Source organism: Juglans regia, chromosome 1 (genome assembly GCF_001411555.2).
Source record: "Juglans regia cultivar Chandler chromosome 1, Walnut 2.0, whole genome shotgun sequence".
Lineage (NCBI taxonomy): Eukaryota > Viridiplantae > Streptophyta > Magnoliopsida > Fagales > Juglandaceae > Juglans > Juglans regia.
This window is the reverse complement of record NC_049901.1, coordinates 39,688,757-39,712,372: the sequence shown is the minus strand read 5'-3', so window position 1 is coordinate 39,712,372 and position 23,616 is coordinate 39,688,757. Positions and strand designations below refer to the sequence as shown.

At 33.6% G+C, this 23,616-nt stretch overlaps 3 protein-coding genes across 7 annotated transcripts; 1 reads left to right on the top strand and 2 right to left on the bottom strand.

The window, feature by feature from the left end:
- Positions 1-1,134: 1,134 nt before the first annotated feature.
- Positions 1,135-3,316, bottom strand: LOC108992656 (auxin-responsive protein IAA1-like). The gene is made up of 5 exons (XM_018967261.2): positions 2,981-3,316; positions 2,352-2,542; positions 2,108-2,225; positions 1,584-1,648; positions 1,135-1,457 (listed from the first exon to the last, which is right to left on the bottom strand). Exons 1-5 carry the CDS (start codon positions 3,244-3,246, stop codon positions 1,387-1,389), a joined length of 711 nt encoding a protein of 236 aa, XP_018822806.1. The 5' UTR covers positions 3,247-3,316; the 3' UTR covers positions 1,135-1,386.
- Positions 3,317-7,945: 4,629 nt separating this feature from the next.
- On the bottom strand, positions 7,946-13,858 carry LOC108992677 (palmitoyl-acyl carrier protein thioesterase, chloroplastic-like). Of its 5 annotated transcripts, none has more exons than XM_018967289.2 (7): positions 13,527-13,858; positions 11,933-12,501; positions 11,653-11,786; positions 10,405-10,518; positions 9,968-10,139; positions 9,794-9,862; positions 7,946-8,744 (listed from the first exon to the last, which is right to left on the bottom strand). In XM_018967289.2, the coding sequence occupies exons 2-7, from the start codon at positions 12,428-12,430 to the stop codon at positions 8,475-8,477; spliced, it is 1,257 nt and encodes a 418-aa protein (XP_018822834.1). In that variant the 5' UTR covers positions 12,431-12,501; positions 13,527-13,858; the 3' UTR covers positions 7,946-8,474. The 5 variants fall into 5 exon arrangements, with proteins under 5 accessions (XP_018822834.1, XP_018822835.1, XP_035548368.1 ...); XM_018967290.2 differs by having other exon boundaries at positions 11,933-12,484; positions 13,527-13,743; XM_035692475.1 differs by having other exon boundaries at positions 13,545-13,743.
- Positions 13,859-22,335: 8,477 nt separating this feature from the next.
- On the top strand, positions 22,336-23,157 carry LOC108992666 (AAA-ATPase At5g57480-like). Its single transcript, XM_018967272.1, has one exon. It carries the CDS (start codon positions 22,336-22,338, stop codon positions 23,155-23,157), a length of 822 nt encoding a protein of 273 aa, XP_018822817.1.
- Positions 23,158-23,616: the final 459 nt, after the last annotated feature.

Here is a 23,616-nt window from a genome sequence, read left to right as displayed (position 1 = left end):
TAAAAAATGCAACAACATTTTCACTTGGACATATATGTCTTGTACAGTTTGATTAACACATTATGCAAGAATTTAGCCCTTGCTTATGATCATTGAGCAAGGCCAGTCTGACTGACACATTGCTCAAAAATTTTGAGCATTGCAAGAAAATAAACCTTGCATGGGATCATCAAGTAAGTCCAGTCTGACCAACACATTACTTGGTAATTTCGAGCATCGGAAGAAAATAAATTAATTATTCAAGATAATCGCGCAAAGCAATTTCAACCGACACATTGCTCGGTAATTTTGAGCATCGCAAAAAAATAACCCTTGCTCGAGATCACTGAACAAATCTAGTATGATTGAAATACAAATCGGTAATACCGAGCTACGCAAGAATTTAACCCTTACTCGGAATCATCGAGCAAAGCAAGTCTGACTAACACATTGTCCGAGATTCTCGAATATCTCAAGAAAATAACCTTTGCTCAAAATCACCAAACAAATTCGGTCCGACGAACATACTACTTGAAAATTCTGAGCATCACAATAAAATAACCCTTGATCGGGATCATCACCGAGCAAGATCAGTTCGATCGACATACTGCTTGGTTACGCCATCTTCAATTGGGCATACGTATCTTGCACATAAAATCTTTGGAAATAGTCACAAGGAGAAAGGATTAAAAAACGTTAAACTCAACAGATTTGGAAATTGAATCCACTAGAGAAAAGAGAAGAAATATCGTACAGATACTAGCTCAATCTCCATAGGTACTGATCAACACCATACATAGACGGTTGATCAGCCCAGGAGATCATCAAATCATGTATTAATGGCTTTTGATATGTGGACATGAGATTCCTCCATTGCGCAGCAAATAAATACGTAATCCCAATATTGTGTGTGTGTGTATATTTCATCAGCATGAAGCTGGCTGGCCAGTACGTAAAAGCTAGAACAAGATCATGAATCGACGTACGGTACTTAAGAAAATTATATCATGTGATTTTGTAACCCAGGAATTAAAATTAATTAAGGTGGTGATCATGATCTGTACGTACGTACGTTGAGCATTGTTTTGTACGTACCAATTATCTGATATTAATATTTTAACTGCAAGAACATACACAAACAAAATCACACGCATGTAGTACCATATCCTGCACGTACGTACGTGCTCTTTTATATAAGACAGACAAAGGTATATTACACGAAATCAAATTACGGAAAAACTAGTACAAGATCAAATCTTCTCTCTTATTAATCTACTCATCTTAAAGCACTACTTATGATGATCTCCCAATTAACAAAGGAAAATGGGGATATTGGATTTTATGATCTAGATCATCTATACAATTAGAATCTACCATCATTCAAGGACTCGATCGATCGCTTGGTTTCTACCTGGCCTTCAATTGTTGATCAGCTGCTACTTCATTATACGTGCATGATCTTGGATGAGTTCTAGGAGCTGTATATATATATATATATATATATATATATATTATATAATCATCGAGCTGTATTAAAAAAAAAACCAAAAAAAGACAAGACGTTGCATAAATACTACTGAAAGACGGAATTAAATATGGATTACCAAGCGTCCCAACAGCCTCTGAGCTTTTCATCAAGCGAATACGCTTGCACGATTCTATGAACATTCTGTCATTAAAAAGGGGGAAAGTAAATCATATGAATTAAGTTTAGTTAAATGGAAGAAGACGATCACGAGTTTCATTAACTTATAAATAAACCCACAATTGCAAGTTTTAAGTCACTTTAAGATCAAAACTTGATTAATCAGTCTAATTGAGTGATCGGCCAAAGAAAAAACTTATTTGAAACTCAGAGGAAAAACGGATCAAATGCATGATTCAAAGAAGATGCTAAAATATCTTGCAAAAGGACATGACAGTACATGCATGAACGAAAGTTCCTAACTTCCCCAACCTAGGCCCCCACCCCCGAGAAAAAGAAGAAGAATCTTCAGATAATTATGTCGTGAGGTAGTACTCGCGGAATCCATAGTGTTTTTTCGGTAAATGCTGTAACCTAAAGTTGTCCCCAAAAACAAAAGTGAGTAAATGGTGAATGAATCGAATACGTTTATGGATCACTTACTTCCAAGGAACGTCGCCAACTAGCATCCAGTCACCATCCTTGTCTTCATAAGTAGGCACATACTCCATTTCCTTCATTGGATCCATAACCTTCCTCTCCCCCTCGCCCACATAATTACCTGTATATGGCCATCCGGCCGTAGTACGCACGTTATACGCACCAGATTCATAAGATTATTTAAGCATAAAACAACCCACATACATGCATATTATGTGTGTGTGTGTGTGTTTGTGTGTATGCTCACCGTGGATGGCGAAGCAAGTCATGAACAACTGCTCTAAGGCCCTCAATAACTCCTGGTAGCTATTGTAAATCTCCAGGTCCACTTTACGCAAGTATGGTGCTCCATCTACGGCCACTTTCACGTATTTGCAGCCCTCCAACGCCCTCTTTCTCAACGATCTCACCGGTGGCCACCCAACCACTTCTTGTCTCCTGCGATCGATCATACCGCATATATATATATAAGTTACTCAAATGAATCGTATATACCATGTTTGTGAAAAGTGAAGACTCTAACATCAATTCATGTGAATATATAATTAAGATAACTAAGAAAGTCATGAGTATGAGAGGATTCCGATCCACGAAAACGATATATATCACTCTTGTATGAAGAGACGAACGAGCTATAAAACGCGCGTTTCGTCCTTTCCTCTTATCATTACACAAATAATTACCAGTACCTCTAATTAGCTTTTTTCTTGAATTTTCTCAAAAAAATGTTAAATATCTCATGCAAAGAGTTCTTCATTTCTTTTTTACTGCTACTGGGTATGCCTTCAGGCCAGCTGATTGATAAGTTGATAACGAACTAAATTTTAGGGTAAAAAGTTGTAATAATAAAATGGTGAGATATATAAATAGTCTTACTTAGCAGCTGAGGGTTTCCCGGCGCCGGAGACAAGACTTTCCGAGCTGAAATCTTGGCCAGCAAGAATTTTACCACGCGTATGGCTTGATGATGATGAGTCCCCCAGGTTAAGATCCATGGACGTCTCGATGAATCCACGTTTCGAGCACGTCTTTCCTCCGGAGAAACGAGCCTCTCCTGGTAATCCCAAGGTGAGCTCGGTATCCTTGAAGACCGTGCTTGTGACGTCAGATCCCGGCGACTCAGATGTTGTGTCCGGTTGCATACTGTAAACTTTGTGGGTGATCAAAGGCCGCTCAGTGTTTTGTTTGGAGGCTTGTGCTCACTGGTCATGAACGTGTGGGTGTTGGTGTTCTATATATATATATATATACGAAAGAGGTCAAGGGGCCTATGGGATGAGGCCACGTGCATACAGTGATTGAAGCATGCTTTGAAGTTTGGACCCGCTGTCGGTACATTCAATCAATTTCATCAGATTCAATTCTTGCGTCCACTCAATTCGTGTTTGAAATATTCCTTGTTAGATCCACCCAAAGTACTTTTTTAATGCATACACATGACACATATGTGTATATATATATATATATATATATGCATATGAGTATATATTTAGAAGGATAGAAAAAAGAAAAGAGAAAAAACCTGATAATGCTTGCAAGTTATTCTTATTTTTAAGTTACCGTGCAAATCACACTATATATACATTACGTGAAAATATTTGATTTGTAAAATTTAAATTTTAAAATTTATTTTTTAAATTAAATTATTTCAAGTAAATGCTTTATTAAGTTATGTGTTCTACACACCAACTTGAGAATATAATATTTCTTTTTATAATAGTGTGTATGCCTTTTTTTTTCTAAGCAAAAAGAGAGGTGGGAGGCGACTAGTGTACTAATCTTTCCTAGGTATGATTATAGGAGTCTCTCTTCAATGTGAAATGCCCGATTTGAGTTATACTATTGCTCCAAGGGCGAGCCCGTCACTACAACACTCCCAAAGTATCCCACTGGTCCAAAGCTCATCTCATGGCAGTCCAATGGTCCAAAGCTCATCTCATGGCAGTCCAAAGGTCAAGCTTTACTATTACAAGTAGTTTCAACTTATGTCCTGACTCAAACTCTTGATTTCGGGACCATGAAATATTAGCTTGTACCAACTGAGCTACCATCTTAGTGGTAACAGTGCATATGCCTAATATGTAGTAATTAGATTCGTGACTTGAATTTAATAATTAGATTTCGTTTTTATTTTTACGAAGAGAGGACTCTTATGTGGAGTTGGAACTAATTATGATCTCATTCCTTTGTTATTATAAAGCAACTAATTAATATTACATAATTCAATTCGAGCCGATGTTAATAAATCTTAATGTTGTATGTATTATTTTTTAGGGGTACGTATTAGTAGATTCTTGATTTCAAATTAGTAAGCAACGTCAGGTTTAAGACAGCTAATTTAAGTCATGGTTCTCCTTGAAAATATATGATCATGAACATAATGATCAAAGTATTTTAAGTTTTATTGTTTTGCAATGGTGGTAAATATTCAGTAGTACTTCAGATTATTAACGAGGCGTACGTGACTGGAATTATATTAATAAAACTAAGCTCTCGATTACTTTCACAAAACTTTTTATCTTATATTATTTTATCTAATTATTATAATTTTTTTAAATTTCTACACAAAATAAAATAAACAATTCAACTTTTTCAAATCTCAAAATAAAAATAATATTAAAAAGAAATATATTATAATAATATTTTATTCAACTTTTAACTTTTTCTCAACTCATCTATAAAAACAAAAGAGGCCTAACAATAATGCTAATGTGCTTCCCAGCTTTGACCGCTAGGCAATATGCCCACTAGTACAAATTCTATATTTTATTTTTTTATTCTTTTCATTTTCATATCTTTTAAACATCTTTAAATATTTAAAAAAAATAAAAAAAAAATAAACTAATACACTAAAAGTTACTTCCTTGATTATTAAATAATAAAAAATTTAAATACATGAGCAATTAAAATAAGGAGGCAAAGCTAGGCTGCATACTAGCTAGCATTTTTCTAAAACTAAATACATATAAACATTTTTTTTTAAATGGATTAGCATGATTGATTAAACAGTAAGTACTACGGATTAGAGGCTCTTTTTAATTTGATATGGGCGGCATCGGATGCTTTTTTTGCGTCGACTATATAATCATTATCAAGTGCAACCTCCTCATTGCATACAAATTAATTAATGGAGTAATTATTAGGTCACGCGTTAGGTCCTAAAACTGTAAAACGTTCAAACTCTAACTAAGCAATGTTAGATATAGTCATGAACTATATATATAAGTGTCGTGTATTTTTTTTTAAAAGAATCATGTGATCTATTATTAAAAAATTATTATTTTATGTGAATCTCATATTTATTTATTTTTTAAAAAAAATACACAACGATTGCATACTCTATGACTGTAAATATTATTTTTTACTTTTATTATATTAATATATGAGCTTTCTGTTAAGTAAGACCTAACTTGTCACTTGAGATACTTCCATCGAATTGAATGAATTTTAAGGGCATGTTTGGGTACAAGACAAAACACAAAATTTTCATCTCATCTCATCTCATCATTACACATTTTTCAAATTTCTATATAAAATATAATAAACAATTCAACTTTTTCAAATTTCAATACACCTTTTTCAAATCTCAAAACAATAATAATATTAAAACATAATATTTTAAACTTTAAAACAAAACACAAAATTCTCATATCACTCCAAACTTCCCGTTAGTACTAATTAAACATGTGTAAATTATTAACTAGCTTACGTTTCAGCATGACTTAGTTGACCTGAAGTTGTTAAAGTTCATGTAAAGATCAGTTGCATGGACCCCAAGTGTTTGAAGGTTTCAAGTCAAAGCTGGTAGAAGAAGCGTCATCTCCTTGACGAGCCCGATCATCGACAAGGTGCATGTGGCAATGTCGGCATGTCTGAGACGTGCCATTTTCGGATTCATCGTTCCTCAGCGTGGAAGAAGAAGAAGGGGGTCTAGATACTGCGGTTAATACTGCTGATGATCAATCAGTTTTTCTGCAAAACCGGTAGCCGCACGCGGCTTTGATCAGCCTCTTGTCCCATCTCAGCAAATATTGTAATTGATCATGAACTTATATCTATATACCTACCAAATAAAGTAAACTAGTTTTGTAAACAAACCCAGAAGTGTTTTTACATGATTGGCTGGTTAGACGTCTGATCTCTCTCTTCTATGTTCTTTTAATTAATTAATAGTCTAATTCAGCTCATGATCTGTTTTTTTTTGTAGTTTTATGCAGCTAGGATTAGTGCCTAATCATGTGAGGTCTCGTGCTGGTGGAGTGGACTTCTTCATGTGCATGCATGCATGAGTTTGCAAAAAGAAAGCACTAGAAAATAGGCAAAATATTATATATATATGTATGTATGTATATATCCAAATTAAACACCATTAATCTTGATTCTTAGTTTAATGTACGTTCTAGCTATGTGTTTCCATGATTAGTTCAGTGCATCATGCATCCATTTGATCTATTTTCTATTATACCTTAGCCTAATTGAAGCATTGATTGTAGTGATATATAGCTATAGGGTCAGTCTTTTTTTGGGCATAATGCATGCACTTGTTGAAAATACATGCACAGGATGCTGCAAATCATGTCATATCATATGTTTAATTTCCTTTGTTTTTCTTTATTTTTGCTTTTTTAAGATAATATTAATTAAAATATTAACTAAAGATTCCATTACACCACCTAATTCTCCTCTGGTTCCAAACTAATTGTATATGTTAATTAGATTTTGTCGCGATGCTAGCTTTGAATCAAACGGTACTATCTCCGGCCTGCATAAGAGATCAGACATTAGGTCATAAATCCAGCCTCTATTTAAATGTAAATTACCTATATTTGTACACACAAAAATTTGAAATTTTTGCAAAATCTCTGACATGCGAGCAGTTGTTTTTGCCTTCTCTCATTTTTTAATCCAATGAGATTCAAACTCTATAAAGCGTAGAGACTCGATTTTAACTCTAGGAAAATGTTTTATTTTGTTTTTTATTTTTTTAACTCGATTTTATTAATCCACGAGAAAAGTTACCAATTGATGCTTTATTTTATTTTTTTATATATTATTTTATTTTATTTTATTATTAAGAAAGTATTTTTAAATAACTTTGTGAATTTTTTTTTAAATCTTTAAAAGGATTTAAAAAATACAAAAAAAAAAAATTACATTTTAAATTCATCGATAGAAATAATTGGGGTCTACCATCGGTGGCCCTAGCATGACCCAGACGAGACTTGTCTAGTTGGGCGAGACTTGGGTTTCTTTGCAGTCCATTGGGATGGATGATCATAGGACTATGGACTAGAGACTTGATGCCATTTTTTTTTTTTTTCAAAGTAAAATAGACATAGTCCAAGTAGATGCCAATTTCCTATCTTCTTACCCCTCTCACTCCCTCTCTCTCTCTCTCTCTCTCTCTCTCTCTCTCTCTCTAGAGGTTTGAATCCCCATTTCTGAAGAAAGTGGGATCCGGTATTGAAATTGAAGTATGATTATAATGCCATCACTGTCTAATGCATGCCAACTTAATTTTCAACACAATAACAAGTTAATCCTATCCAAATCCATGGGCTATAAAATAGGATGATCCGCCTTGAGATTTCGAACAATCTTTGCTCTTTAATGACTTTTAGGCCCCTTTTGGATTTGAAAAATATTTCAATTCATCTCATCTCATTATTATAATTTTCTTAAATTCTCTCACAAAATAAATCTTGAAATAATAACTATTTTTTTCATCTTTCATTTAGAACTATTTTTCTCATATCTGAATTCAAACCAGCCCTTAACATTCATTTCCTCATCGAGGAGCTCATATAATAACATGAATGGCGAAAAGTGCAATCACTCAAGTGTCCCAATTTCATGCCAATTTCTTATTGAAAACCCAGTCACAGACATTACAAAGCTGTTGCATCCAAACAAAATGGAATTACAAGTGAAGTCATCAGCAGCAATAAATGCAGCAATAAGAGGACATTTCGCCATTTCTGAATAGCAAAAAAAATAAAAATAAAAAGAATGTATAAAAAAAATATACACGTTATGCTATTAAATAAGATGAATCGCCCAGATATGCCAGAAAGCTAAGGTTAACTGCCAGAATGGCAGACATTGCACCTTTTGGGTCCACCATACCAACCAGGTGAGGCGGGCAAAGGGGAGGCCTTGAGAGAGAGAGAGAGAGTTGTGTGTACAGAAAGAGCTACTTACAATAGGAATGCTTTTTCACGAAAGAAGACAAAACAGAAGGAATATTATATGGAGGAAAAGAAACATATATGAATAATAGATCCAAGGAACACGTGCAGGATGATTCTAAACATGCCATGGGCGCCGAGAGTGGAGACTATTGCCATACCAGCTTCAAGGCACTCATGTATTAGGTGCTTTCAACTGGAACCTCACCAAGAGTCCCAAAGTTGCTGGCATGTTTGGACCTCCACCCAGTTCTACCCCTCACAATCTCTGCTCCATTCTCAAGTTGAAGCAAGTGCTGGCACTCGATGTCGGCTAAATTTCCCAAATTACCAATGCCATTGCAGGAGACGGCAGTCAATGACTGAAGCACGCTGTCCTTCCCACACTCCCTCCTATACTCCAAAGTCATGGAAGAAAGTTCGTAGCTCTCCAAGATCGGCAATGGAGCACTCTGCAACAACCACAATCGATGGATTTATCTTAGTTAATGCACAAGCCAATACTTTCTCGGAGCATCCTGTACTTTAATTTCTCACATATCAAATCAATGGATTTGAGTGATAAGAATATTTGCACCCTGAAAACAGATATGAAACAACTTCTGTTGATAATTAAACTGAGGGGTTGTTGAAAGAACGGTGTGGATAGGGAAAATACATATTTGTTTTATTTGCAATGTGATGTTGAGGCATCCCCCAAACAGCTGAAAAAGAGATGAAGTTTTTAACTGAGATCAGCACACACTGCAGTCTGATGATATCTAGCTCAAAGAAATCAAAGTATTGCAGGACCAAGATGGCTGGTAGTAGGAATCTTTCTTCCAGCAACAAGGCAATAAAAAATAATAAAGATGAAAGCTAAAAGGCAAACATTATTGTGGCAATGAAAAAAAAAAAGCAGGAATGGGTACTTTGACAAGCACAGGTGTGCACATGGCATGCTGTACTGAAGTCATTAAAACCTTGCTGGACAACCAAAGTGATTACTGAACTACAAAATTGCAGCAGATGGACCAGAAATTGATGAATGTCACCGTGACGGGAACTTATTAAGACCAAAAGAAATCGAAGTTATTAAAAGAATTAGACTATAAGTTTAAGTTTCTATACTCGGAGCTTTAAAAAGTGACGGCTAAAAACAAATCTTTTCCAAGGCGTATAAATTCAACAGTTCTTATCAATAAAAAAAAAAAAAAAGTATCAATATTAGCATGCAAGCACAATCAAAAGGGGTCTGTACAGTCATTTCTGGCATGTAAAATATTCTAAATAAATACCAAGAAATGGTTGTCCAGTCAGATCCATTTCCACTATACATTCTGGCCAGATTTGATCTGACTTACATCTTTGAACAGGGCACGCAATATTAGCATGCATATTGAATCTAGCGAACAGATATCAAAGGTAGGAGAGGATTAATGAGAGAGAGAGAGAGAGAGAGATGGGGAATAGGGGAAGTGCAAGGGAATAAACAGAAGAAAGGATTCGCTTGGACATCTACCTCAAGGATCCAGCCAATGTACTTCACATTGTTGACATGCTGGTTGACATCTAAATCACTCCATCTGGGCTACAAATTAGAAAGGTAAAAAATTTACCATCGTAGAGCAACCAAGATTTAATTTTACAAAGAAAAAATGTTGATTCAAATTATTGTATAAAAAAATCAACTTACGCTTAATCCAGTACGGACAAAGTCCGCTGTATTGTCATCCAGCTTTTGTAGTTTTCTGCTATCCTCTTCCACAACAGGAAGGGTATCCGTAAAGTAAGGCTCTATTTCCCCTCGTACTTCTGGTGGAATCTTAGATAACCTCCTGGTTTGTTTATTCATCATCACCCAAACACTGCAGATCATCAAAACCGAAAAACACAACCATTTAGACCCTGATCAATTCTGCTGATACCATTCCAAGTATATCATCGCACACAGATTACATGCTGACATACCTAAAATTTATTACTATACATCCCATATAAATCACTTCTCAACACCTTTACAATCAGGATCATCTCAAGCAAAACAAATATATTTTCTATCGGTTTGGTTGTCATCGCCAAAAGTACAAGATAGGATGTAACATAAATCATATTAACTCTGCAACAATCTACCTGGAGGCTCTCGTTAGAGTTTCACCAGATGTAGAATCGCGTAAAAGCCAATCACGCCGCATACCATTCTTTCCAGATGGACTGACCCAAGTGTCTACTTGAACAACATCACCCCTGTAAGAACAAAATCAATTAGAGCCATCAATCTCCATTGACCACTTTCCTGAAGCTACAAAACAACTTATAATCCATGGATTCTGGTACATCCCAATCATGATGACATTTAAAAAAAGTTCTTAAAAAGCTGAAAACAGATATCATATAATTTGCAACAAAATTAATTTACACCGGTTTGACTTCAAAATATATTAATCAAAACAAGATTCCTCAAAATGTTAAGCCTCACACCCAGGAAAGAGAGCTAAAATTTCTGGGTAAGTATAAAAATAGAAACAGCATATCATTATTTCAGGCTACACTCCCATGAGGGTATTACGAAAGAAAGACTGGAGATTCGGCACCGGTTTCTTTCTCTCCAAAGAAACCACAAAAAGCATGAAGAGGTCATCATTCATAGTAAAGTTGAAGTCCTACAGCCAAGTTACAATATACTTAGCTTATAAATATTACACTAAGGGCCCGTTTGGACATGTAGAATATCTCAGCATTTCTGTAAATAGTAGCAAAATGATTTGAGTTAAGATGCTTTATTGGATTTTGGGAAAGTATAAAAAGATTTGAATAAAAATATTATAAAGTAAAAAAATTCTTTGAATATAATTTTTATTTCGAAATTTGAAAAAGTTGTATTGTTTTTTGTGATTTGTTTGGAAGTTTGGGAAAGTTGTAATGATTATAATACTTATATAGTAGATTAACCTTTAAAACGAGCTTACACCATAATCATGATTATCATATAACAAATCTTTTGATTAAGATAGGCTAAGCTTCTCATATACACTAATGGTCTCAAGAAATAAATTGTCCCACAAAGAAACAAATGGTGTATTAGTTTTTAGATATAAAATTGCGACCTTGTATAGGTGTCATCCCCAAAAATTAGTAAATATTTAGAGCAATTAAGTACTAAAACAAGTAAATAGAGCTAAGCATGGAGCCAATTCTTTGTTACACAGTCAGCCCTGCAAACTACAGGAGATGGTGGCAATGTAGGATAAGATCATCAAATCCGTATATGGAAAATGGATAAACAAAAAATGAAATATAAACATAAATGACAAAAATCAACAGCTCGTGATCAACAGCAAATAAAGAGGGCAAACCATATGCATGAAGTGGTGGGCTTACCAAGTAGGATAGCGATCTACCACCACCTGCATTCGCGTAACCACCCATATCAGGTTCTTTTTGCACATCTCTGGCGTTGAACCAAAGCCATCACCAAGAAGTCCAGCACTCTTAACATGATTAAGGGCAGTTTCCTGGAATCAAAAGCAGGAGGAATAAGGCAATAGCTCATGAAAAAAAATCTCAGACACATGCTATTCAAGAAAATCAGAGCGGCCTGTTAAAGGATGTAATTTTGGATTTTAAAGAAGTGGTATAAAATTTGAAGAATTAATCATACCTGCAAATGATTCATCAATGTCTCTATAGAAGCTGTACGATCGGCACCTATTTCATATGATCTAATAGAAAAATTCTGCCGGAACACCAAACCATCCTGAACAATTCTCCCAAGACCAAAAGGGTCAATGAGCATGTCAGGCCGCCTTGGTTTCCAATCAAGCATCATCCACTGCTTCTCAGCAGCCAAGAAGATTGTGGTGATAGCGGCAAGAAGCATGCTCCAATCAGGTAACGTGTTAATGAAAGTCCTAGGGGCAGGTGACAATGTGTCGCACTCATTTTTCACACCTTCTACAGGTGTTGCCAACCCAACCGAGGTACCATTTATTTTGGGAGGGGCTTGGGCATTTGTCTTGACCTGCAAGCCACTTGAAGACCTAGCAGATTTCGACTTCATCCCTCCTAAATTCGAAAGCTTGGACGTCGTCTTTGTACCATAGTCTGGAGTGGGGGATACAGCTGGAAAGAATGCGGATGTAGCAGCAGTAGCAACCATGATGAATTTCAACGACCCAATGGAATCAATCAACGTTTGTCGCCAATCAGAGCACTGTTTTCAGAGAAACTCTGTGTTTGTCATGGAAAGGAAATTACAACCAATGGTGATAATATTTAGAAACACGAACCAGACACCAACATGCAGCGAAAAAGCTTGATATTAAGCATCGTGAAAACCCATACAACTAAAGCAAATCAATTGCCTCGACGAATTACAGTACAAACAGAACACCGTCAGTCTCTATGGTTCAGATGAAGAATAAGTAAAAACAAAAGCAAAAACTACTCAAAAGCGAGTTCATTTTTTTCAAGAACGTAAAACACAAACACGATATGTACGCAGATGGTCCGTTTTCAATATCCGTTTTCAGGAACCTTTAAAAAAAAAAAAAGATAGTCCTAGGTATTCAAATCCTGCGTAGAAACAACCGAAAGAAAGGCTTTGAATGGAGAGAGAGACCGGCGCTCAAAGTTTAGCATTGGCCCATTTTTGTTTCCTTCTCTAAGCTTTCCGAAAACTAAACGAAACAAAAAAAAAAAAAGACTAATGGACGTTTTCAGATAAACTTAAAAATTTCTTACTGATGAAAACCATGGGAAAGAGAAAACCGCAAAAGGGAAATTCTTTTGAAAAAGAAAAAACCACACAACTTGAAACGCACGATCATTGATATTAACCCATGCATAACAGTTCCTAAATATGCAGCAAAAACATGCCAGATCTGACCCCGAAAACGATAAAACACCAAAAGCGAAATCCAAACCATTTCATCTGATCTTGTTAAAATATATGGAAACACATTAAGTCGCAACGTACAATAAAATCATGCTAATAATTCCCATCTTGACGCCTTGTTTGGCTGCCGAGAAAAAAAAATTAAGAGGTTTGAAATTTGAAACCCAGATCTCTCATTTTCTAAAATCCCAGCAAAGACAACAAGGCAACATTAAAAATATAAAGCTTCATCCCTTTCCCATTACCTCCACTTTCTCGTAAATCACGTAGAGACCAACGAAGACAAAAATTTCAAATGCCAAACCCAGATCAGAATCGAAAAACGAGAGTAAAACGAAGAAAGTCTCTCCGTCCGTACCTTAATCAGTGAGAATACCTGGGACAGACGTGTCCAAAGAAATTTCAAAACTGCTTTTTTTTTTCTAGTTACTTCTAGCGTTCGCGATCTACTTCCTTTCTTCTTCTGTTGTCAATTTTCTGAGCTTGGTTTCTCACTTTCCAAAAAGGAAGAATCAGAGAGAGAGAGAGAGAGAGAGAGAGAGAGTTAGGGCCAGCGGAATCGTGGGTGGTAGAGAATTGGAGAGCAGACTCCATTTATATATAGCATCCCATCCATCCAACTGGACCCCTCTCCTCCCCTCCCGCCTCTCCTTCAAAGTTACATCCCCCCAGCTTAGGTGGAGACTATTTTACGTGTTTGCCCTCCTACCCTTGCTTTTGCTGCATTACTGTTAATTGTTAAATTTTAAATTCTTGTCACCAGGTCATTCTTAAATATATATATATATATATATATATAAGAATTAGTTAATTAAAAATGTCAGATATTTCAATTCTAATTAATTATTTTGGTATTGAATTTGGGATTTATGTAAAAAACTTTTATCAATTTTAAATGTCACAATTCGAATCATTTTAAATAGAATTCAAATTTTATATAACTCAAAATGATTCGAATTGTATTATAAAATGCTTTGAATTCACATTATAAAATGCTTTGAAAGATTTGATGTAAATTTCTCAAAAAAGTTGTGTATATATATATATATATATATATTGGCATACAATGCAGCACACTGAAGTAAATTTTGGTCTCATATGATTAAGGACTATGTGAACAGTTAAAATGTTTCATCTTAACTCATTTAATTATTATAATTTTTTCAAAATTTTAAATAAAATATAATAAATAATTCAACTTTTTCAAATCTCAAAACAATAATAATATTTAAAAATAATATTCTAACAATATTTTATTCAACTTTTAACTTTCATCTTTTATCTTAAATCATCTTATCTCATTTCATTATCCAAACGAGACATAAATTATCCTTATCTGAAAAGGTTATTAATGTGATGAATTTTCAAATTTTTTAAGAAACAATTGAATTTATGTTTAATTATCTGGGAAAAGCTTAATGCTTGAAGAATTTTCTATTCCTGAGCAATGTGTAAAAATATTCTTATTGGATTAGCCAAAGTCAAATGATATTTTTTATGAATGTAAAAAAAATTTTACTTTTGACTATTTTATTCATATAAATCTCCATATTAAAATAATTATTTTTTCATTATATAACAATAAAATAATATAAGATGAATTTAGTTTTGATTATTCACATCAAATCTCTACATTAGATTATACATTTATTCATTACTATAGATTAATTATTATTTTATAATATTTTACTATTCTACCTATTATATATTAATTAATAATTATATTCTTATTAAATTAATATATTACTAACTCAAATTAATATACTAATTGTGATAAAATATATTATAGAAAGAAAGGGAGAGATAAATAATTAATAAAATATGTATTTGATGTATGTACAGTAACCTTCAAATTTGAAAAAACTTTTAAAAATCACTGTAACTAAATTTCAAATATTTAAAATTTAGTTAATTCATTGTGAGTATATTTTGCTCTCTAATAGCTAAATACTCAATATATTTAACTTTTAGCTAATCCAATAAGAGTGATCTAATTGAGCCAATTACGATCAATTCTTTATTACAATATTTAAATAAAAAGTTAAACTTATTGTACTTGTATATAAGCTGTATTTCATATTTATTCCTTTTTAGAAAATCGTATGACTGAATCCCTTTTTTATCAGTAAAATATATATATATGAATTTTTAAATGTCAAATAAAAATATAATATTTATTAGTATTCTTATAAATATTAATATTCAAGAAATATCATAAAAATACATGTTTTATTTTTTTTTTCTACTTAAGTTCTAAAATGTAGACAAAATGACTGAAAAATCCAGATTGGCTTTCCATGAAAATGTTTAAATAATTTAAGTAAAATCGATGAGTTCAATAATATGTAGTAGTACGGTGGATTCTACGAGCCAAGACGATGTTCTCGAGGAAGTAACCATTATTTTACGCGTGATAATTATATTCCTCTTTTACAATAATAAATTAATGGAATAATATGATTTTTTAAAATAATAATAACAATAATAATTAAGGCTTAATCACAATTAGTGGAGTTAATCTTCGGATTAGTTCCACTTGATAGATTAAATATTGGTTGATTATGGACGGAGTAGCTCAGCTGTATTTCTACTTTCTTTTCTTTGTTCACTTTTAACTCTTGTTTGACCAATTATTTTGTTTTTCTTCAAGTAATTAACGTTAAATGAATTGGAATATCGAGGAATTCTATGAATTAGTTATTATTTACTTTCATATTTTACACTTATCGATTTTTTTTTATAGGATATATGTATATTTTTCATAAGATGTGAGTGTATTTTTTATAAGATATGAGATAATAAATAGTGACTGATGTAAATAATTTTTCTTGAAATACTATATTCCCTAACATGTTGAAACTAAAGACTTTGTTACGTATTGAGAATTATTTTGACTGATCTTAACACAAAATTCCTTTTATGTTTGGGGTCTTTTTTTATTGTTTTATGTTTACTTTTTGCCTACGTGCTTATATCTATTAAATAAATTAATCATTTTCTTATAAGCATATAGCAATTTAATTATGGTTGAAAGTCAGCGAATTAATAATATGTGAGACTTGTTTAAAGTAGGAATATAACTTAGGGGTGGGCAGCGAGGGCCTACCCCGCCCCCGTCCGCCCGCCTTGCATGAAAGACCTCTAGCAGGGGCGGGGGGCGAGCTGATCCCAGCGGGACCCCGCCCCACATCCTCCCAAATTTATAATAAAAAAATATTATTTTGTAAGTCTTACATTGCTTAAAAATAAATATTGTATTGTCTTGATCTTTTATATAAAAGTTAGTTTAGGAGGTCAATCTAAAATATAACTCTAATGAGTTTATATTTATTTGAATAAAATTGATAATTATATTATATTATAATTTAAATCTAACAAAAATTTAGATTCAAAAAAATTATAGACCCAATGAATCACTAGATTGATTGGGAGGCGGGGTGAGGTGCGGTTTCAACCCCACTCCCGCTACCGGGACAGGTTTGAAACTCTCCCCCTCGCATGGTGCGGGGTGGGGGGCGGGGAGGGGGTGCCCATCCCGCACCATGCAGGTAGCACCCCTAATGTAATCTAGATAAGATTACACTCAACAAGTTATTCGAACTTAGCTCAATTATACTTGATTAATTTATTATATGAGTTTGTTTATAAACACAAAATTATGATTAATTATTAAAATAAAATGCAAATAAAATGCAAATAATGTTCACGAATAAACTCATATAAAAATAGACTTGACCCATAAACTTGCTCCTACATATTATAATACACATATATTCATAAAAGAATGTTATATAAGTATAGGTATTATATGCTATGTGCATATATACATCTATATTAGTAAACTTTTAATATTTGAAATTTAAAATTCAAATAAAATAAAATAAAAAATTCAGAATTTATAACAGCTTTAATATTCTTGAAGAATTGGTGTTACTGCGTTGACTTGTTGTAAAGTGGCTTGTAATATATATTTCAAGTCGACGGGCTAAATAGTAAATTCCAATTAAGTCCAGAGGAAGGAAGAAAAAACGAAGATGAATTGATAAGTAGGTGGACAAACTTAATTGGTTTTTTCTTTTCTTTCTTTTTTGGGTCTCTGTCCTACGATTGACCAAATTGGTCTTTTTATTCTCCGAGTTCCAGGAAGGAAGCGTCTATGGTCTAGATGTTTCTGGCCAGTCAATGGGGATGGCAATCTCGTTATTATTGGAGTTAATGAATGACAACATTGTAATGAAATAAACAGTTGGAAGCAAGACCGTTAGGAAAAAAGTGATTTGAATAAGTTATTGCCAACTCTGGGTGGTCCCCTGCACAGTGGGATTGCTGTCAATTCATATCCGGGGGCTGGCGGGCTGGTTACTGGTTAGAGTTAGATCCTTTGATCTCCGGAAAAATAGTATTGCTATAGCTATCGAAAGGGTAACGAATTTGGGTTCCAAATAGGATTTTATTTATTTATTCTTATTATTATGTATTTTTTTAATTATCATAAATATTTAAAAAATAAATAAAAAATTTATAATATCATTAAAAAATACTTTCTTAATTATTAAATAAAAAATAAAAATAAAAATAAATGTCATTTAGGACACAAATTTGGATCTCAGATTCGGGATCCAAAGTATTTCTCCCGAAAAAACCTATTTTGGCACCAATCTACCGGTCTGTTGTCCGCTCATAAATTTTTATTTTTTATTTTTATTTAATGATTAAAAAAGTAATTTTAAATATATTGATATATTTTTTTAATATTTAAATATATTAAAAAAATGTAAACAAAAAAATAAAAATAAAAAGTTATAAAAATAACTAGCGATCAAAGTGAGCGGGCTAGAGTAGCCGACTCTTAATCTCCTTCCTTATTCTTCAATTCAATTAAGATTATTATCATTCAACTAGTAAAAGGTTCGGTTTGTATAGTAAGATAAGATGAGATGATTTTAGATAAAAATTAAATAAAATATTATTTTTTACTATTATTATTGTTTTGAAATTTGAAAATGTTAAATGATTTATTATATTTTATGTAGGAATTTAAAAAAGTTATAATGATTATATGATATGAGATTAAATATTTTTACTATCCAAACGAAGCCTTAGGCACAAGTCTTAGTTAAGGAGACCATCATTTTTTAAGAAATGATATATACAAGTCGAAATACACAAATTCGTACAAACCCTTAAAAAACGGATTTCACTATAGAAAATTGTAAAAGACTCACTTTTTTATGGGAGCCATATTTTTACAAAAGGCTTATAAAAAATTTGTACTTTTGAAATTTATACCTAACAGAAGTCTAAATAAACTTCTCGAATAACATTAATAATCGGTCAATATATGATATTTGATCTACTTTATATAATTATCTCTCTCGCTCTACCTCTTAGAACTCGGATAAAAAATTTACAGAATGTCAATCTTAAGCTTTCAAATTGTGTTAGCTATTTCATGTTCTCCGTATTATCATTTTTTTTTATTTACCTGTCAATTTTTTATTTAATGCTCATGTTGTTTTTTTTTTTATCTACTTTTTCAACGTTCTTATTTGTCAAAATCTAATAATCATATTTGTCCCTTTGTCTAACTATCTTTTTTTTTTTTAAAAAACTAAATAATCATATTCTTTTAATCTACTTTTTCAACAATCAAAATTTTAAAATCTACTGCCCATGATTTTGCGAGGAGAGGTAGAGATAAACATAAAGAAGATAAAATGAGAGTTTTTTTGTATTTTCTTTTTCAGCAAGAGAGAGGGAAAAAAATGAAATAATATTGGCTATAGTTATGATGCTTCTCTAAATTTGAAGAAGTAATGCAGCTCAAATATATTTTAGCTATTAAATTATTAAATCTAATGTGGATCAAAATAAAGGAGAATTAGGATTTGTTTGGATTTAGAGATGGGATGAAATGGTTTTAAATTAGTTAAATAAAATATTGTTAGAATATTATTTTTTAATATTAATATTATTTTGATATTTAAAAAAATTAAATTATTTATTATATTTTATATGTAAATTTAAAAAAATTATAATAATAATATGAGATTGTTTAAAATATTATCCAAACGGACGCTAGCTAAATTTGTCTCTCTATTATTGAGGAGGAGTTCCAAGATAATATTTAAAATATTATATAAATAATTAAATTTATCAAAAGTCTTGGATTAGGATCGGTGATGTGCCCCAAGGATAGCAAAAATCCATCCAACCCAATCCAGGGTGGTTTTTGGGTCCACCATGGGGGCGCTTTGCGCGAGCTGCATTCAGAATTGAACAACCGAAAGAGGTATATATATAATATAAATATATATATATATATATATCTATCTATCTATCTTGACAAATGGTTTGAATTTTTAATGAAAACACGAGGCTCAGTGTACAAGGTAGGAGAGGTACTGATCATCTAACAAAACATGCAGCGCCCATTGGACCTAATATGGCTGCCATTGATGAGGGAGCTGCAGCTCGACCTATATGCCTCCCTAGCTTGTCAAGACCAGGCTTACCTTGCAGCAGCAGCAGCAGGAGGCAGGCAGCTGTACTTGACTTCTTCTAGTGAATGCCATGATGTTCATTCTAATGCATTTTTCAGCATGTGGAGCAACACATCAGACAAAAAGGGTATGATCATTGAATGAACCAAATTGTGCGAAGAAATCTACTTTCCAAGTGAAGTTAGGCCACGAAGAGAGAAATCAAAACAATTTGAAATTTGAACATGTACAACGGTACAAGTTACAACAGTTCAATTCCGAAAAACCCTTCTCCTTTAGAGCTAGCACGGAAAGCAGCGCGTGGATGCTCACTGACATTAACACAAACATTTCACTGGCATGCAGGCACATCTAACCAATAGGCTGTATTCAGGCAGGGCGACGCTTTTTGTGTACTCTTTGACGTGTGTCATGCATTTGAGGGCGCGCGGTGTGCACGTGGAAAGACGTGTCGGTGGAAAGTGAAACCCCGAATTAAGGTGTCATGCTGGCATTTTGTTATTAAGGCCTCGTTTGTTTTCGGAGATAAAATAAGATAAGATGAGATTAAAGTTAAAAAATTGAATAAAATATTGTTAGAGTATATTTTTTAATATTATTTTTGTTTTGAAATTTGAAAAAGTTGAATTGTTTATTTTATTTTATATTGGAAGTTGAAAAAATTATAATGATTAGATGAGATGAGATGAGATATTTTCCCAAAACAAACGAGGCAAGTCACATAAAAAATAAAAAGCAAAGCTCTTCCTTTTTTTTTTTTTTTAATGTTAATCTAAATTTAAAATTTGAAAAAAAAAACATAATCAAGCTGTAAAATTTTTAAAAAATTATATTCTTCATCATCATACACCACACATTTTTTTTTTCTTACAAAATATATAATATATAGATAATAAGTAGAAGAATTTAAGAAGTTTAAAAAAAATAAAAAAATTTTTTAAAAAAATATAGTATATGAAGACGATGAGTAATAAAGTTCAAATTTTTATACAAATTTGTGAGATAACGTGACCGTAATTACTGGAAGTATTTTTTTCTTCTATCTCGACACCCTCAAGTAATTTACTAAACAAGAAGAGGATCATAAGAATTGGGTGTTTTATCCAAGAATATTAATGAATAGCCAAAAAGAAAATGTTAATTTAAACAATGAATTTGCTCTCTCAATCTTATTGCTCATGTATTTTATTTTTTATTTTTTTAATTTAATAATTAAGAAATTGACTATTTGTAAAGTTGTGTATTTTTTATTTTATTTTTTCTTAATGATTGACGATATTAAAAAAATATTAAAAAAAAACTAAAAAATTTTAAACTAGCGGTAACCCCACAAATTCATCTCAACTCATCATTACAATTTTTTCAAATCTCAACACAAAATATAATAAACAATTCAACTTTTTCAAATCTCAAAATAATAATAATATTAAAAAATAATATTCTAACAATATTTTATCATCTCAACTTAACTCACTCTAACATCCAAACACACACTAAAGTAATCTAGATGCACGGAGTTAGGACTATCTGAGGAGACGCTAAATTCTAAAGTTGGAATTCAAAGCATCTATATATATAATGGATAAATTTTTTTGCGATTTTACAAAAATAAATTCTTAAATTAATGTAATTGATATAATACGTCAAGTTATAGAATATATATAATGTATAATATAAAATCACATTAATTTACAAATTTATTTTCGTAAAATCTATCTTTTAACTTAACAATATATTTTTTAGTTTTTGAAAATCATAAAAACCAAAGAGGATCAATCTATAGAGAATCGTGGTTGGGAACTTGGAAGTAGGGCTAGTTCGGTGCAGTTTCGGTCTAAAATCGACGTATCCCATCAACGGTGTCTAGAGAGTTTTAGAATGACTGATTAAGTGGGAAAAACAAGCATTTTCGATGTCGGCATGAGTTGGTGCGGTTCGTTAGTTTGTTGTCTGTGTCGCTGTGAAGGAAGAGGCGAGTGGTGGGCTGTGCTGTCGGTGGAAAGAAGTTGCAGTTGGAAGAAGCAGAGGGAAGAAGAAGACAGAGAAGAATATTAAGAATGAGGGTTTATGAAAATTAGGTGAAATGATGTATTTTCATTTATTTATTTATTTATTTTTATTATTATTTTTTTTTATAAAACTCATATCTTAAACAGCGTCGTTTTATATACGTATAATATAATATATATATATATATAATTGGCCGGTTTGACAGTTTAGGTTTAGTTTAGACCGAAACCAAATCTGTCAACGTCGATTTTCTTAATTTTATATCACCGATCAACCGATTCTTTGTAAGTTTCAGTTAATTCTGGACTTTGGGAACTAGTCCGCATCGGCAATGACCGGTCCTGTTGGTTTTTGTACAAATCTAGTTGAGAGTGAGCCCCTAGGACTGTTCAACTGGGCCGGGTTTTTTCCCGGCCCGGTCCGAAACCCGAAAAACCGGGATCCGGTTCCGGGTTTCGGCCCGGATTTAATCCGGGCCGAAATCCGGGTTAAAAAACCCGGATCTATCCGGCCCGGATACGGTTACAAATCCGGGTACCGGGTTTTAAACCCGGTACCCGGGTCTAAACGAAACCCCCCCCCCCCCGAGTTCTGTCTCTCTCGCAATCTCGCTATCTCTCTCTCTCTCTCGTTACGAAAACCCTAAATCCTCAAATGGTCGACACCTACAACGGCGTCACCGTCCTCTGGGAACACGTCGTCACACAAAGGCAAGCTCAAACTTTCTCGTGGCGTCCTTTACCAGAAGAAAAACGAGGCTTCACTCTCCGAATCAAGAAACGCGACAAAACCCTGATTCTTGATTCGTACTTGGATTACATAATGGAAAAGGCAAATGACATACGTAGAAAGAACCAGGACCGTCTTTTGTACACAAACTCGAAAGGTGGATCCTTGGACTCGAGGGGACACCCATGGGAGCCTGTCTCGTTTAAGCATCCAAGCACATTCGAAACCTTAGCCATGGACCCGGTAAAGAACCAGGAGATCATGGAGGATCTTATGGGCTTCGCCAACGGTCAAGGATTCTACCAAAAGACTGGGCGGGCCTGGAAAAGAGGGTACCTGCTTTATGGACCGCCGGGGACAGGGAAATCAAGCATGATCGCAGCCATGGCAAACTATCTGGGTTACGATATTTACGACTTGGAGCTGACCGAGGTGCATACCAACTCGGACCTGAGGAAGCTGCTGATGAAGACGAGCTCTAAGTCCATAATTGTCATCGAAGACATCGATTGCTCTCTAAATTTGACGAACAGGAAGAAGGCTAATAGTACTAGTTCACAAGCGAGAAGCGCTTACTATGATATGGGTGAAATGCGAGGTGGGGGTGGCTCAGGTGAAGATGGTGGTAACAATACGATGACGATGTCGGGATTGTTGAATTTCACGGACGGATTATGGTCGTGCTGTGGGAGCGAGAGGATTTTCGTGTTCACCACAAACCACATCGAGAAGCTTCGGCATTGTTGAGGAGTGTTCACCACAAAAATCCGGGTTCAACCCGGAACCCGGAATCCGGGTTTTGAAAAACCCGGATTTACCCGGGTTCCAACCCGGGTCTGACCCGGATCAATTCGGCCCGGGTTTCGGCCCAAGTTTGAAACCCGGATCCGGATCCGGGTATACCCGGGTTCCCGGGTTGGAACCCGGATGAACAGTCCTATGAGCCCCTACTCACCTACGACGAGGCCGAGGCGTAGGCGTAGGCTCACATGAACAAAAGAATAATGACAAAATGGTTGAGATGGACGATCATCACATGCGGAGAGGTTGGGGTGGCGCGTGGCTTCAGACATTCAAGATTGTATCACATGATGCTATTTATCATTTTTTGGTAATTGAAAAGTGCAACTTGACTTACAAAAAGTATTAAACAAATAGTTAGATTAATGAAAATGTATTTCTAAATTTAATTAATTAATTAAATAG

What these genes read in the sequence shown, in the direction of transcription:
- LOC108992656 (XM_018967261.2), bottom strand. Translation starts at nt 3,246, where the DNA reads ATGCAACCGGACACAACATCTGAGTCGCCGGGATCTGACGTCACAAGC. An exon ending in GGGAAACCCTCAGCTGCTAA is followed by an intron (nt 2,543 to 2,980) that starts GTAAGACTATTT and finishes GATCGATCGCAG; the next exon opens with GAGACAAGAAGTGGTTGGGT. An exon ending in AGAGGCTGTTGGGACGCTTG is followed by an intron (nt 1,458 to 1,583) that starts GTAATCCATATT and finishes ATATATATACAG; the next exon opens with CTCCTAGAACTCATCCAAGA.
- LOC108992677 (XM_018967289.2), bottom strand. Translation starts at nt 12,430, where the DNA reads ATGGTTGCTACTGCTGCTACATCCGCATTCTTTCCAGCTGTATCCCCC. An exon ending in CATTGATGAATCATTTGCAG is followed by an intron (nt 11,787 to 11,932) that starts GTATGATTAATT and finishes TTTTGATTCCAG; the next exon opens with GAAACTGCCCTTAATCATGT. An exon ending in ACTCTAACGAGAGCCTCCAG is followed by an intron (nt 10,140 to 10,404) that starts GTAGATTGTTGC and finishes GATGATCTGCAG; the next exon opens with TGTTTGGGTGATGATGAATA.
- LOC108992666 (XM_018967272.1), top strand. Translation starts at nt 22,336, where the DNA reads ATGGTCGACACCTACAACGGCGTCACCGTCCTCTGGGAACACGTCGTC.